Source organism: Astatotilapia calliptera, chromosome 14 (genome assembly GCF_964374335.1).
Source record: "Astatotilapia calliptera chromosome 14, fAstCal68.1, whole genome shotgun sequence".
In the NCBI taxonomy this organism is placed as follows: Eukaryota; Metazoa; Chordata; class Actinopteri; order Cichliformes; family Cichlidae; genus Astatotilapia; species Astatotilapia calliptera.
The window spans coordinates 18,127,960-18,141,511 of NC_137435.1; the positions used below are offsets into that span (position 1 = coordinate 18,127,960).

The 13,552-nt window shown below is 39.9% G+C and overlaps 2 protein-coding genes across 4 annotated transcripts in view; one reads left to right on the top strand and one right to left on the bottom strand.

Annotated features, from left to right (window-relative positions):
* Nucleotides 1-409: 409 nt before the first annotated feature.
* shox2 (shox homeobox 2) lies at nucleotides 410-8,207 on the bottom strand. 2 transcript variants are annotated; one of them, XM_026193644.2, is made up of 5 exons: nucleotides 7,715-8,207; nucleotides 5,832-6,040; nucleotides 3,266-3,323; nucleotides 2,843-2,931; nucleotides 410-2,001 (listed from the first exon to the last, which is right to left on the bottom strand). In XM_026193644.2, the coding sequence occupies exons 1-5, from the start codon at nucleotides 7,968-7,970 to the stop codon at nucleotides 1,708-1,710; spliced, it is 906 nt and encodes a 301-aa protein (XP_026049429.1). In that variant the 5' UTR covers nucleotides 7,971-8,207; the 3' UTR covers nucleotides 410-1,707. The 2 variants fall into 2 exon arrangements, with proteins under 2 accessions (XP_026049429.1, XP_026049430.1); XM_026193645.2 differs by having other exon boundaries at nucleotides 410-1,965; nucleotides 7,715-8,200.
* A 399-nt stretch (nucleotides 8,208-8,606) lies between these two features.
* Nucleotides 8,607-13,552, top strand: part of rsrc1 (arginine/serine-rich coiled-coil 1) — a 126,514-nt gene continuing 121,568 nt past the window's right edge. Inside the window, exon 1 of one of the 2 annotated variants that reach the window (XM_080288708.1) lies at nucleotides 8,607-8,762. The gene's annotated coding sequence lies outside the window, so the exon portion shown is untranslated. Of the gene's footprint in view, nucleotides 8,763-13,427; nucleotides 13,548-13,552 lie in introns of those variants that run through there. The other variant, XM_080288706.1, reaches the window with a different exon arrangement.

Sequence of the window (13,552 nt, forward strand, 5' to 3'; positions counted from 1 at the left end):
TGTTCCAGCTAAACGGGCCTGTCACAACCGTGACGTATCAAAAGACCACAGCCACAGGAATGAATTAATAAAGAGCTGTTGTTTTTCATGTTTTACTGGTAATAATAATAATAATAATAATAATAATAATAATAATAATAATAATAATAATAATAATAATAATAATAATAGCCAATTGTTTTGTAAAAAAAATTGTCGACTCGTTTAAGAAACGTTTGTTAATTTATTATATGACCGAAAAACACTTTTGTTTAGGTGGATCCAAGTTTCACATGTGATGGGGGGAAAAAAGTTAAACAATCTCGTGATTTTTTTAAACTTTTTTTTTGGTTTGCTTGTTTTTACTTTTGTAGAAACCCGTGCCTCAGGTGAGTTCACTTTCACTGTTTATAAAAACATCAAAATTACATACAGAAAGCACATGATTTTTTTAATACACGGAAATAAAGTAAAATACAAAATGAACAAACCCCACCCCGTCCCACACACAAGGCATTCATGAAGCCACTAAATAATAAAATAATGCATGTGTCTGGTTTATAAACATATTTTACACGTGCCCGTACCGGTTTGAATACAGTCTTCGTGTTGCTGTAATTTCTCTGTTTGTTCACTGCCAAAAAGATGGAATTCATGGCAATACGCCCTCCTTTAAAGCGCTGGAGGAGGGGGGCTGGGAGGGAGGCACAGATCGCCTTGTGAATATGGGCAGCAGATCGGGTTATCCTAACAGAAAGTTCAGCATAGCCTACACATGTTTTAGAATCTCACATTTCTGGTGTGTCGCCCGTTTCACCTTTACCAGAGGAGGTCCAAACAAGGTCAGATGGGCCAGACATTCAAGTGAGAGTTGCCCTTTGTCGAGGAGGTGGGGGGTAGAGAAAGGGAGGGGAGGGAGATGGGGCTCACGTCACGTCATCCTTGAAGACATACTCATGCACAACACTGCCGAGGCATTTCCAAATTGGACAGGAAACAGAGGAGGGAAAAACACTTCGATTATTGTCTCTCTCTTTTTTGTTTGTTTGTTGTTTGTCAAAGAATTCCCGCTCTGTCCTTACACAGAGAAATTGGTTTGGAAATATAACGAGGCCAGCCTCTATATAGGTTCAAACTGAAATAATAATAATAACATAACAATAATAAAACAGATCAAAACAACTGCAGAAATGGTTCGCCTTGTTTGACAAAGTATTAACCGACCCAGCTGCATCCTCCTCCTCCTGCTCCTCGAGGTGTCCCGCCGGCCTCCTCAGCCGTGTGGCTGCTGAGAGAAGGCGGTGGGTATAGCCTTGCTATCCACCCCATCCGCCATTTTTTTTTATTATTTTTTTGTATTTTTAAAATCTTTTTCTATTTGTTTGTTTGTCTGTTTGTTTTGTTTTTGTTTTTTGGCGTCAAAAACCACGTCTGGGTAGGCTATAACGTCACAGTCCCCTTTTATTTTTCTCATAAATAGCCTATATTTAATAGTCATGTTCGTTGTCCTTCGTTTTAAAAACATAAATAACGTCCACGGATAATTTTTTTCTCTCACTTTGTCCTTGGATTATTTTTTTCCCCGCACACTTTATAAGCGTTAAAGTTCAGTGTCTCTCAGTCGCAAGTTCCGTAGTGCGTCCGCGCCTCGTGTCCTGTAACGTCTCTCTGGGGGAAGGGGAGGTGAGGGAAGTGGAGTAGAGTGGAAGGGGGGAGAGGGAGGAGGGGTCACAGTCCCAACGCGGCCGTGTGCTTTTTGGCCTTCAGTCTTAGGTCGGCGATGCTTGAGTTTTTGCTGGTGTTCTTGGCGGCGGCGGCGGCGGCCACGACGGAGGCGGCGGAGGCTGACTCTGCCGCGAGCGTCGCCAGGGGGAGGCCGAACGGCGGCGCGGGGAACATCATGTAGGGCGCGTGCGCCGCCAGGTGAGAGTGCAGGTGGTGTTGCGCGTGCGCCACGGCGCTGTCCAGCTGTAGCTGCGCCTGCACCTGAAAGGAGAAGGGCGGCACGTTGCAATGACTATCCTACAGGACGGGACGCACGGATGGGGAGAGAAGGGGGAGAACATGCGTTAACTTTGTCTGTAGGCTCATTTTCACTGGTGTGACTGCAGATTTAGTTTCGATTAGGCTGCTTTAAAAAAAAAGAAGAAGAAGAAAGAAAGAAAATGTATGGCTGCTCAGTGAAACAGTGAGCAATAATCACTGGCCGTGTCGTTTAGCTCCTGGGGTTTTAGTGGCTACACTGCAACTCTTGTGAGTCAGAGATCAAATTTGTGTTTTTATTTTGCTGGACATCGACTGCATGAAATGCAATCTAAAGCCAAACTTATGTGGCCTTTGGGAAATAAAGTTAACCAGCGGTGCTCAAACTAAAAACTAGACTTCACTGACATGACAGAAGATATAAACTCAATAACTTAACGGCTTTATCCAGATTCTCTGTATCGTGCTATTAGCTACCATATATACAGGTGTTCAAATTAGTAGTCTAAATCAAATATCAGGGATTTCCCTTCACTTATTTAAATGTTAAAATGTTTTAGTACTACTAGTAGTAGTTTTGGCCTGCTGGGCCGTTAATATGTTTGTGTGCTGTGGTTTAATGGTTAAGAAGAAGAAAAAAGACAAATAGCTGGTTTTAAAAAAAATAAAATAAATTTGTAAAAAATAAAAGGAATTTTCCAATTAGGCTGTACAGACTCCTCTGTGTTGGCACAGTGTTTTTGTCAGTGTGGTAATAAGAGTTTAGTTACCCCCTACATTGGATCTGGAGTCTCTGCATAGCACTTGGGCAGAGGCTGTGCCAAGAGAGCAGTCGGGGGATTGGTCTGGTTTTAAGACTAGACGCTTCAAAGTAACTTGCCTGTTGGAATGGCATCCGTAAAGCCCCCACGTTGACATATGGCGCTACACGACAGGCTTCAAACTGATTCGCTGCTCCAATCAGGACTCCTGCGAAAACACAGATGATAGCCTAATCATGTGAGAAGAATATTCAACGACACAAAGAGTAAAACCGCAGGGCTGAATAACGAGCAGTAAAAGCTGATTGTCTGGAGTAAACTTGCAATAACGTCCAAGATAGACACTCACTTAAAAAATATATAAACAAAAAGAAAACGCCATGATTCTGATGGCGTAATTAACTGGAAATTAAGCCACTAACTAAATAGTAACATAAAGGCTGGCTCGCGTTCGAGTGTGCAGTTGCTTTGCAGTTGAATAAAAGTAAAGTGGAATAGACATAAACATATAGTCGTTTGTGTTGTGTGGGATAAAAGTGTACCTTTATGTAATTGGTTTTCCTGCTTTCTGCATTTGGCTCTTCTGTTCTGGAACCAAACCTGTGGGGACAGAAATTAATTAGAGACCCACTGATTGGCAGCTGCTTGCGAGGCCATGTGTAATTCCTCTCAAAGTGACAACAACCGAAGAAAAACAATATCCCCGAGGAGCAGTGAAATATTAATGGCACTGCTTAACCCCAGATTTTAATTATTACGTTTAGTCTACAACAAGAGAGAGACAGTTTGAGCGGAAGCAGAGAGAAGGGAAACAGTGGAGTCAAAAAAAAAAGGAAAGTGTAAATCTACTAAAGGGAGATTTAAAATCATATCAGAAATGAAACGCTCTTGTTGGAAATATGCAGGACTATTGGACTATAATAAATAACCTTGTCAGCGCTGGTTTCATCTTTCTATAGATTAGTGTCCCTGAAGAGTTGAATGGTCTCTCGGATATCGAATAGCAGCAATGCTATTATGGTTTTGGACATCAGAGCAAAGCGATCCGAGAGCATCTCCCTCTTTCTCTTTCCGCCTCCCTCTCATTAAATGACCACTGAAATTAATTACCCTTATCTGCAGAAAAATCCATGTCAGAGAATCGCTTAAATGCCTCGCAGTTTTGTCTAATCACCGCCATAACACGCACTCACACACAGACACACACAAAAAAAACTCGCTTCAAAGACAGCTCACTTCTCTTTTTCCTCCTGTTGAAATCGACAAGCGTCAATTTCAGAGAAACGCCTTGGAACACAGATTAAACGATTTATTACTATGATAATCTGCTTTGAATCTCTCAGACAAAGCACCGGCTGAATTAGCCCACGATGCAACGCGTCGGCGTGCAGTCCCCCTTTCACGTCAGCAGGCCTATATACACGCACGGCGAAAGCTTGATTGAAATATCATATTGATTTGGCTGTCAGCTGGCTTCATTTATTGATCACAGTTAGATGTCAATCGGAAGTTCTTTTGTGCACGCTTCAGGTATAATTTATTAGCACGATAAAAGCAGGAAAATGCACTGCAGAATATTGATTGAGGCGCAATTTAAAAAATAAAAAAACACATCAAAATAAATGTGTGGTCTGTGCATGCAACTGGTAAAAATGTATAATGCCCCAGCAGAGATAAAAGAGAGAGAGAACGAGACAGATAGAGAGTGAGGGTGAGCTGTTCTTGATTTGGGTAGAAAATAATACATAATTTATGCAAATCCCCCGAGCTGTGCCCCTTGTTCGGGACACAATACGCCTTATTGGTGAGATTCCAGTTGAGACCGGTATAGAGCCCTGCAAAAAGCTGGCTTTAACTTTTTTTTCGGGGGGTGTGGTGGGTTGAGTTTGAGATGGGGGATTTTGGATTTTTTTTTTTTTTTAATGGAGGTACCCGTTTTGTTATGCCCCCCACCCCAATCCAGAAGACCGCCATGTTCGTTGTGGAGACAAATACTGTGTCCTCCACGAAATCGGGCCATACGAGTGTGAAATAAGATGCTGTAAGGTTTTTGAGAAAAACAGATGACAACAAAAAAAATAACAAACAAAAACAACAACTGTGTTCAATAAAGTACACCTTCTTCTTCTTCTTCTTCTATATGCCCCCCGCCCCTCCCGCGGATTGCACAAGACCTGTCTGAGCCCCCACCAATCACCCACCGACCCCACAGACTCGGCGAAGCCCTTACTGGGTTTCTGCGCAGATGGCCTGTCCCCGTGAAAAACTACAGCAGCGCTGACAAACAGGGCCATGGTAACATATACACCCAGAAACCGAAGACAAATATTTAGAGGCTTTATTTGTTTCCGCCCGTTTGGACAATAAAGATTCAAAACGTGGTCTCGTGACACGAGCAGCGCCTAATTGAGATAATGAACACGGTAAATAATCCAAACGTGTTGAGGGGGGGAAAAAACCCTAATCACAGAGAATAATTGGGAGAGGAAGTTGCATGCTGCTGGTGAACTCTGCCTTCCTTTCTTAAGATCTTAAGATCTCATTTAACTTATTACAACTTCAATAACACTTCTGGGGATCCACTCAACCGTCTCACAAACACAGCATTACATCAATAAATGCAGCATTAATACAAGTCAGTCGAGCCACACTTATCGTATTGCATTAAAAGAAAACAACAACCCTCAATCAAACAAAATATTATCACCCTCACACCGTTTACATGCGGGATATCAAGCAAAACAAAAATCAGGGAAGAGTGTAAAATCCTTCCTGTAAAAGGAAAGACCCGTGGAAGTTTTTCCCCCGTTTATTATTATTATTATTATTATTATTATTATTATTATTATTATTACTACAGCAAACATCATCTTACACTTCCATAATGCCGATAGTGGTAATTATAATTGTCATTATAATGAATTTTTAATTATGATTTAGATCTCAATTTCATGCTTAGACTCAAAATATGGTCACTTTTTCTATCACAGATGTTATCTTATTTTTTCCTCTATTATTATTATTATTATTATTATTATTATTATTATTATTATTATTATTATTATTATTATTATTATTATATAGTCTCGTTTAACTGACTGTCCCTACCTGTACTCGGGCCTCCGACAGTCCCAGTCGCTGGCTAAGCTCCTCCCGCATGAAGGCGTCCGGGTAGTGGGTTTCGTCGAAGAGCCGCTCCAGCTCATTGAGCTGCTCTAATGTGAAGTTAGTCCGACTTCTCCTCTGTTTGATTTTAGTTTGTGTCTCGTCTTCAATGGGCTTCGAGTCCTCTTTTCTCTCTTTTACATCCGTGGTGCCTGTTGTGCGGACGAGAAAGGAGGGAGACGTCAACATCATGTGGCTGTACTGTGACCTCCAGCCTGCTTATTACTGGACTGCATATTTCTAAGGTGCTTAAAAGTGTTATTTTTTTTTTATTTTTTTTTTTAATGTGCAAAAATGCTTCACTGTCATGTTTAGGCTAACGCATAATTCAGATTATAAACAGGTAAAAACACAAGCCACCCACCTGGGTATGCAAGCGGAGATTAAAGGGCACCTAACACACACAAAAATCAGCTAGGAATTTAAATAAAGCAATTAAATAAAAGCTTACAACCGCCAAAGAAAGAGAGAAAGAAAGACGTGCCCTCAAATATCACAGAGCTATCAGACCTCGGATGTTTTGTAGAGCTACATAAAGCTCTTTAATTATTAACTGCTTATAAATATGCAACGCTGTGCCCACTGTTGGATGTCTGATACACGCTTGTCGCAGTTCCGCTTTTAACCACGCTGCCCATGACGAACAGATGTCTTTTTTTCGCAAGCACCCAGCTCTAAGATATCTTGTCCAGTATGTTGTCACATTTTGTCCAGGTTTCAGAAAACACTGTGGGGAAGGCTTGCACGGGACACACGAGCATCTGCTCCACTTTCATTAAAACGTCAAGCAAAATTTTCTCTGAAAATCGTAATCAAATGTAAATATTTCTATTTGGTTCAGCCTTTAGTGTTGGAAGTACGATTTTTTACATCACCGGTTTGTTTACCTGCTAATGTTTTGGTTATGCAATCATAAATATATACATAAAAACGCTAAATTATTGAGGATAGCGGTGATAAATAATTATCCCTTCTGGTGTAAGCCTGTGTTATATTGGTGTGCGGGATCACACGTTAGTGACAGCAGAAATGACAGGACTTGTACTGAATCGCTCGAGTCCACCGATTTGAACGCCAGGTGTGTTTTTACGCCTTCTTTGAGTTCAAACGTTCCCATAGGCCTCACAATATAGCAAGTACAGATGCCCGAGGTCATTGACAAGCAATGCTTCTTAAATAAATCTGATCACTCTCAAGGAGGTTAACCTGCAGCGTTACTGAAGACAATCCACATAATTATTTGTATGATCTGTATATACATATACATATACATATACATATACATATATACATAAAAAGCACGATATCGCAAGTGCACTAATATTATAGAAATATGGGTAGTTTTCCACATGCGGGCCTTACTGTTTGTCACACGTGGGCCTTTTCCTGGTGTTCTGTATTTTTTAAATTGAAACTTTTTAAATGCATTATAAAGAGATAATAAGCTATATTTTAATTAGCATTACAGTCTCAGGAGTAGCTATTTTCTTTCTTTCTTTTTTAAATAAGGCAAACAGCTACAGTTACCAAAACCAATCGATAGCCTGCACTTCCAGAAAGCATCAGTTAATAATTTCTCTTCTTACCTCGCTAACTGACTGTCACTAAATCGAGAATCGCTCCACCGGGCTGCTAAAAATCTGCAATATATCCGTGTGGATGACAGTCATGAGCTCAACTCTTTTTCGCAAATAAACATGTGGCTGCACGCTCGCTTGTCTTCTCAGGGCTCGATCACTCCCTCTCTCTCTCTGTCTTTCTCTCCTCTAAGTCCTCTACACATTCCTGCTCGTAAAGACTGTGTATAGAACACCGTGAAGTCCTACCGTCAATGAGTTTGGGGCTCCCGGCGTCCCTGATTCTTTCCGGGCCGAGCATGTCAGTTTCCCTGCCCGGCGAGAGCGCAACGTTCCGGTTAACGGCGGCCGGCTCCTCTCGGCTCCCCGGCTCCGCAGATAAAGACTCCCTGCTCCCTGCTCGCGTCGACCCGGTCTCCAACACCTCCCTGTAGGTTATCACTTCCTTCTTCTCCTTCACTTTCTGATCGAAAGACTTAGACACGAAAGCGGTGAGCTCTTCCATCACTCCTTCCTCTCCTCTTTAAAAAAATCACACACACCACACTCACTCACTCACACACTCTCCCTTTGCTCCACGACAGCTTAAGACATCAGTGGTGCGGCTCTTTTTAAAGTCGACCCCTTGAAAATGATACAAGGTGATGCAGCCAAACTCTGGACAAAAGGTAAAAAATATATGAAGATATATCTTCTCAGCCAATTCCTCCTCCTTTGGTAGCGGAGTTGGGAACCTGCTGGTGATCCTCTATTGAAGTCACAGTATTTATACTTTGCGGCGCCTTGCCCCCTTGATCCGTGCAAATTACCTCCCCTCAGGATGCCGGGATGAGCCCCCCCCCCCCCCCCCCCCACGCCCCCCACCTCCTACCCCTTCACTGATACTGGAGCGAGAGAGAGAGAGAGAGAGAGAGAGAGAGAGAAGCCGAGTAAAAACATTAAACAGCACCACCGCTATTGGCCATTAATCCGAGATTGACAAGAAGGACTAATTAATTTAATTAAGCGCTCATTCGCTGCTATTGTCCTGAGTTAGTTTTTTAAACACCCGGGAGATGGTCACGGATCTCTCTCTCTCGCTCTCTCTCCCGTCTCTCTCGCTCTCTCTCTCTTTCTGCAGGGGTGTGGCTTAAAAAAAATCAGAAAATGACAAGAGAGAGGGAAGCACATGGATGAGGAGCCCTTCCTCGCTATATCTCTGTGATCTGCGGAGGGGAAAAAATAATAACAAAAAAGACGCAACGCTGACACGGAGAGAGAAAGCGGTGAAAGCTGGGACCAGCTGGGATGCCGAGAGGTGCAGCACCAACTTATACACGGAGCTTCAAATCAAGTTCAAGTGAACACATTTGGCTTTAACCCACAGTTGTACATAGTTCGCTTCAGGCCTGCTCTATTTATTAGTGTGAATGCTTGAAAAGCATTCACAGTATTGTTATTCGAATCTTTATTAGTGTGAATGCTTGAAAAGCATTCACAGTATTGTTATTCGAATCTTTCTTATTATCTATTATTCCATATTCCGTACGTTTTTTGGCATCTAACTCCTTCAAAACCGTTCAACTTAGAAAAACCATTCAAACACCGTTAGATTCCTATTCTTTTGGACATGACTGCTTCTATTTTTCTCATTTTTAACATTTATATTTTTAATTTTATTCAACTTTATTCAACAAAAATTTATAATGTATTTCAATGGGGAGACCCTTCAAATTCTCATTCAAATTCCTCCTCTTTAAAATGTATCTACTTCCACATACATTGACATAGAGCCACCATTCAAACTTTAAAACGAAGACAAGACATTCAACTATTCAACTTGTATTTATCTTTTCAATATCTATTACACTTTTTCTTCAGTTCCAGTTTAAGTTTCATGATGTTTTTTCACCCGTTTCAGAGTTTATAATGGGTGTGTATGGGACGGAATGTTGGGGCTAGAGTGAGGCAGCTCAACTGCTAGAGTGAGAGGAGCAAAAAAATTAATCTTAAAATCTTTTTTAAAACTGCTGCTGTGTCCGCAGCGTTTGCTCTACAGGTATGATTTTACCCTCAAAACGTAGCCATCGCTGTCCTCTTTCATCCAATGTGTTTACTATTGTCCTAGGTGTTATGGTTCTTTCGTAAATGTCACCAATGCACAGCCTCCTCCCTCCAACTCTTCCATAGACTCTAATGTTAAAATGGCTCAGAAGGCTCGTTTGAAAATCAGAAGAGCATGGTGTCTTTCCACTGTCACCACGTCCATATAATAAACTCCACAGGCATGAAAACTGAGAATTCAGTAGACTAGACATTGCTGTCACTCACGGTGAAAGAATTTTTTCAATATGACTTTTACTTTTCATTTGGGAACGATTTGTTTCGGCCTGACTTTTCTGTTCATTTTAAGCAGCAAAAGTGAGGCGCATGTCTGTGTACGTGTGTATGGAGCCATTGGGTGCGGTCACTATAGCAACCAGGCTCACACCTGCCTGCTTAACGAGCTCTGCCTGCCACTGTACCAAGATTCATCTTAAGCACTTCTCTTTCAACTGCTGCTGTGTCCACAGTGTTACAGCCATCATTTTACCCTCAAATTGTCGCCATTATTGTTCTCTTTCCAACACCGTATCTTTCAAAGCTCAGGCATTTAAACTTTTTAAACTGTGTGGATCAAAGTGGAGGGATCACATTTGAGTCATTCAGTGATTCAAAGAATATGACCTTTTAATATTCATTCAGATGTTTTCTGACTCTAAATGTTCTTTTCTCATTTCTTAGGGTTTTCTAATTTACATTTAAAACATTTTCAGTTTTTTTCCAACTCCTTCTTCTGTGTAACCTTCAGCTTTTAGCAGTTCAGCACCTTTGTTTTCAGGTTAAATTTGTTTTTTTTTTTTGTTTTTTTTTAATCTCATTCAATATTTTTAACTCAAAATTCAGCAATTAATTCATTTCAGTGCATACATTCAGATTCAAGCATTCACACTGCAGTTTCTTCAGAAAATGCACTTTCTAGTTCTATTTTATTATTATCTATTCCGTACGTTTTTTGAAAGCCTACTCCTTCAAAACCGTTCAACTTAGAAAAACCATTCAAACACCGTTAGATTCCTATTCTTTTGGACAACATTGCTTCTATTTTTCTCATTTTTAACATTTATATTTTTAATTTTATTCAACTTTTTTCAACAAAAATTTATAATGTATTTCAATGGGGAGACCCTTCAAATTCTCATTCAACTTCCTCCTCTTTAAACTGTATCTACTTCCACATACATTGACATAGAGCCACCATTCAAACTTTAAAACGAAGACAAGACATTCAACTATTCAACTTGTATTTATCTTTTCAATATCTATTATACTTTTTCTTCAGTTCCAGTTTAAGTTTCATGATGTTTTTTCACCCGTTTCAGAGTTTATAATGGGTGTGTATGGGACGGAATGTTGGGGCTAGAGTGAGGCAGCTCAACTGCTAGAGTGAGAGGAGCAACAAAATTAATCTTAAAATCTTTTTTAAAACTGCTGCTGTGTCCGCAGCGTTTGCTCTACAGGTATGATTTTACCCTCAAAACGTAGCCATGGCTGTCCTCTTTCATCCAATGTGTTTACTATTGTACTAGGTGTTATGGTTCTTTCATAAATGTCACCAATGCACAGCCTCCTCCCTCCAACTCTTCCATAGACTCTAATGTTAAAATGGCTCAGAAGGTTCGTTTGAAAATCAGAAGAGCATGGTGTCTTTACACTGTCACCACGTCCATATAATAAGCTCCACAGGCATGAAAACTGAGAATTAGGTAGACTAGACATTGCTGTCGCTCACGGTGAAAGAATTTTGTCAATACGACTTTTACTTTTCATTTGGGAGCGATTTGTTTCGGCCTGACTTTTCTGTTCATTTTAAGCAGCAAAAGTGAGGCGCATGTCTGTGTACGTGTGTATGGAGCCATTGGGTGCGGTCACTATAGCAACCAGGCTCACACCTGCCTGCTTAACGAGCTCTGCCTGCCACTGTACCAAGATTCATCTTAAGCACTTCTCTTTCAACTGCTGCTGTGTCCACAGTGTTACAGCCATCATTTTACCCTCAAATTGTCGCCATTATCGTTCTCTTTCCAACACAGTGTCTTTCAAAGCTCAGGCATTTAAATTTTTTAAACTGTGTGGATCAAAGTGGAGGGATCACATTTTAGTCATTCAGTGATTCAAAGAATATGACCTTTTAATATTCATTCAGATGTTTTCTGACTCTAAATGTTCTTTTCTCATTTCTTAGGGTTTTCTAATTTACATTTAAAACATTTTCAGTTTTTTTCCAACTCCTTCTTCTGTGTAACCTTCAGCTTTTAGCAGTTCAGCACCTTTGTTTTCAGGTTAAATTCGTTTTTTTTTTTTTGTTTTTTTTTTATCTCATTCAATATTTTTAACTCAAAATTCAGCAATTAATTCATTTCAGTGCATACATTCAGATTCAAGCATTCACACTGCAGTTTCTTCAGAAAATGCACTTTCTAGTTTATTTTATTGCGCTTTTAATTTGAAAGTGGATTTTCACGGTTTAAAAATAATAATAAAATTGGATAAAAATATTGTATGGTAAAGTATTATTATTATTAGTATTATTATCGGATGTTTTTTTTGGACAACTTAATCAATATTTTTTTAGACCACCCCGTTTGTGTCTCTGATCACTAATTGTTGTGTTTTGCAACGTCATCATTAGATACGCCACATCGCTTCATATTAATCCTCAGTGGGGTTTTTAAGTCATTAGGATGTTTAAGCAGCTAAACGTTTAATTATAGTGCCTCTTGCGATGCGTTGCCATTGGGCTCACTAATTAACGCTTTCAACTCGTTTTTTCTCCCCCTCCAGCTGAAACGATTATTTGCAAAAAATAAAAAAATAAACAATGGTTCACTTGCGTGTTCAGGTAGGTATATAGCGAGTGCAGCGAAGAGATGGCAATTAAGCCAGAAGAGGAGGGGACGTGTAGCCAGAGAAGAAACTGGATATAGCGGGATTTAAAAAAAAAAAAGTCGAAATGAATTTGATGTAAAATTAAGCACGTTTATTGATAATCTATAAAAAGCCTCATTTCCACACAAGTCCTCTTTACAGTTCTCCTCATTAAATATTAATGAAGTTTCTGCTTAAACCTTAGGCATTAATTACTATTATTTCTACTGCATCGGAAAGCGGGAGGATTCCTCCTGTAGCGTTGAGTTGCCTCCTGTGTCTATTTGCACTGAAACTGCCCCATTTAATGCTCTCTTATCTGTCATTCCTGTGCACATTAGCAATGTATCAGTCGATATAATGTTGTCCTTTCTTCTGTTTTTAAATGTCAGGAAGCAGTTATTCACTTAATGTTGTTTGGATCCTCTGCCTGGCCTTGTTTGTGAAAAAGATTAATATCTGAGAAGATGATCTCATGCAAATAATCACTGACACACATCCACTCGTTTATTTGGGCGCATTGTGAGTGAGTATTTTGTCCGATTAAAACGAAATATAAGTAGCTCGTGCTGTTGGCAGACATACACTTGCAATACATTTGTAGTCATCATTTTTCATCGACTGGATGCTATTTTAAAAACTGCACAGAAAATACACCATCAAGAGAAAAAAAAATACAAATGAAGCTTAGTCCCTCATTAAAATACTACATTAAATAATCTCCATTTAGAAATGCTCTTTTTTAAAGAGCTTTTACCATCCCCCAAATCGTCATAATAGTCATGCTATTATGGAAATGTAATTGTCTAACTTTATCTCGTTTAATTAAGGCGATTCAAGCGACTTTGTTTATGTAGTAGTGTTATACAAAAATACTTTAAAACTGTTTAACACAATATCTAACGTTGCAGCAACAACAACAACGACAAACTATGTATGCCGAATTATTAAATAAGTGTTGTTTAGTTAATGAAACATAATAGAGGCAAAATCCGTAAAGCTATGGTAAAAAAGGGGGTCCTTCGATCGATTGCTCTGTGTTTGATTCTAATTCCTTGATCGATGCTTTCCGGTTTGACAAGCAGAGTCTCCCAAACAGTGCATGGCTGTTGTTGAGAGGCAGTGCCATTTAAAGGTGAG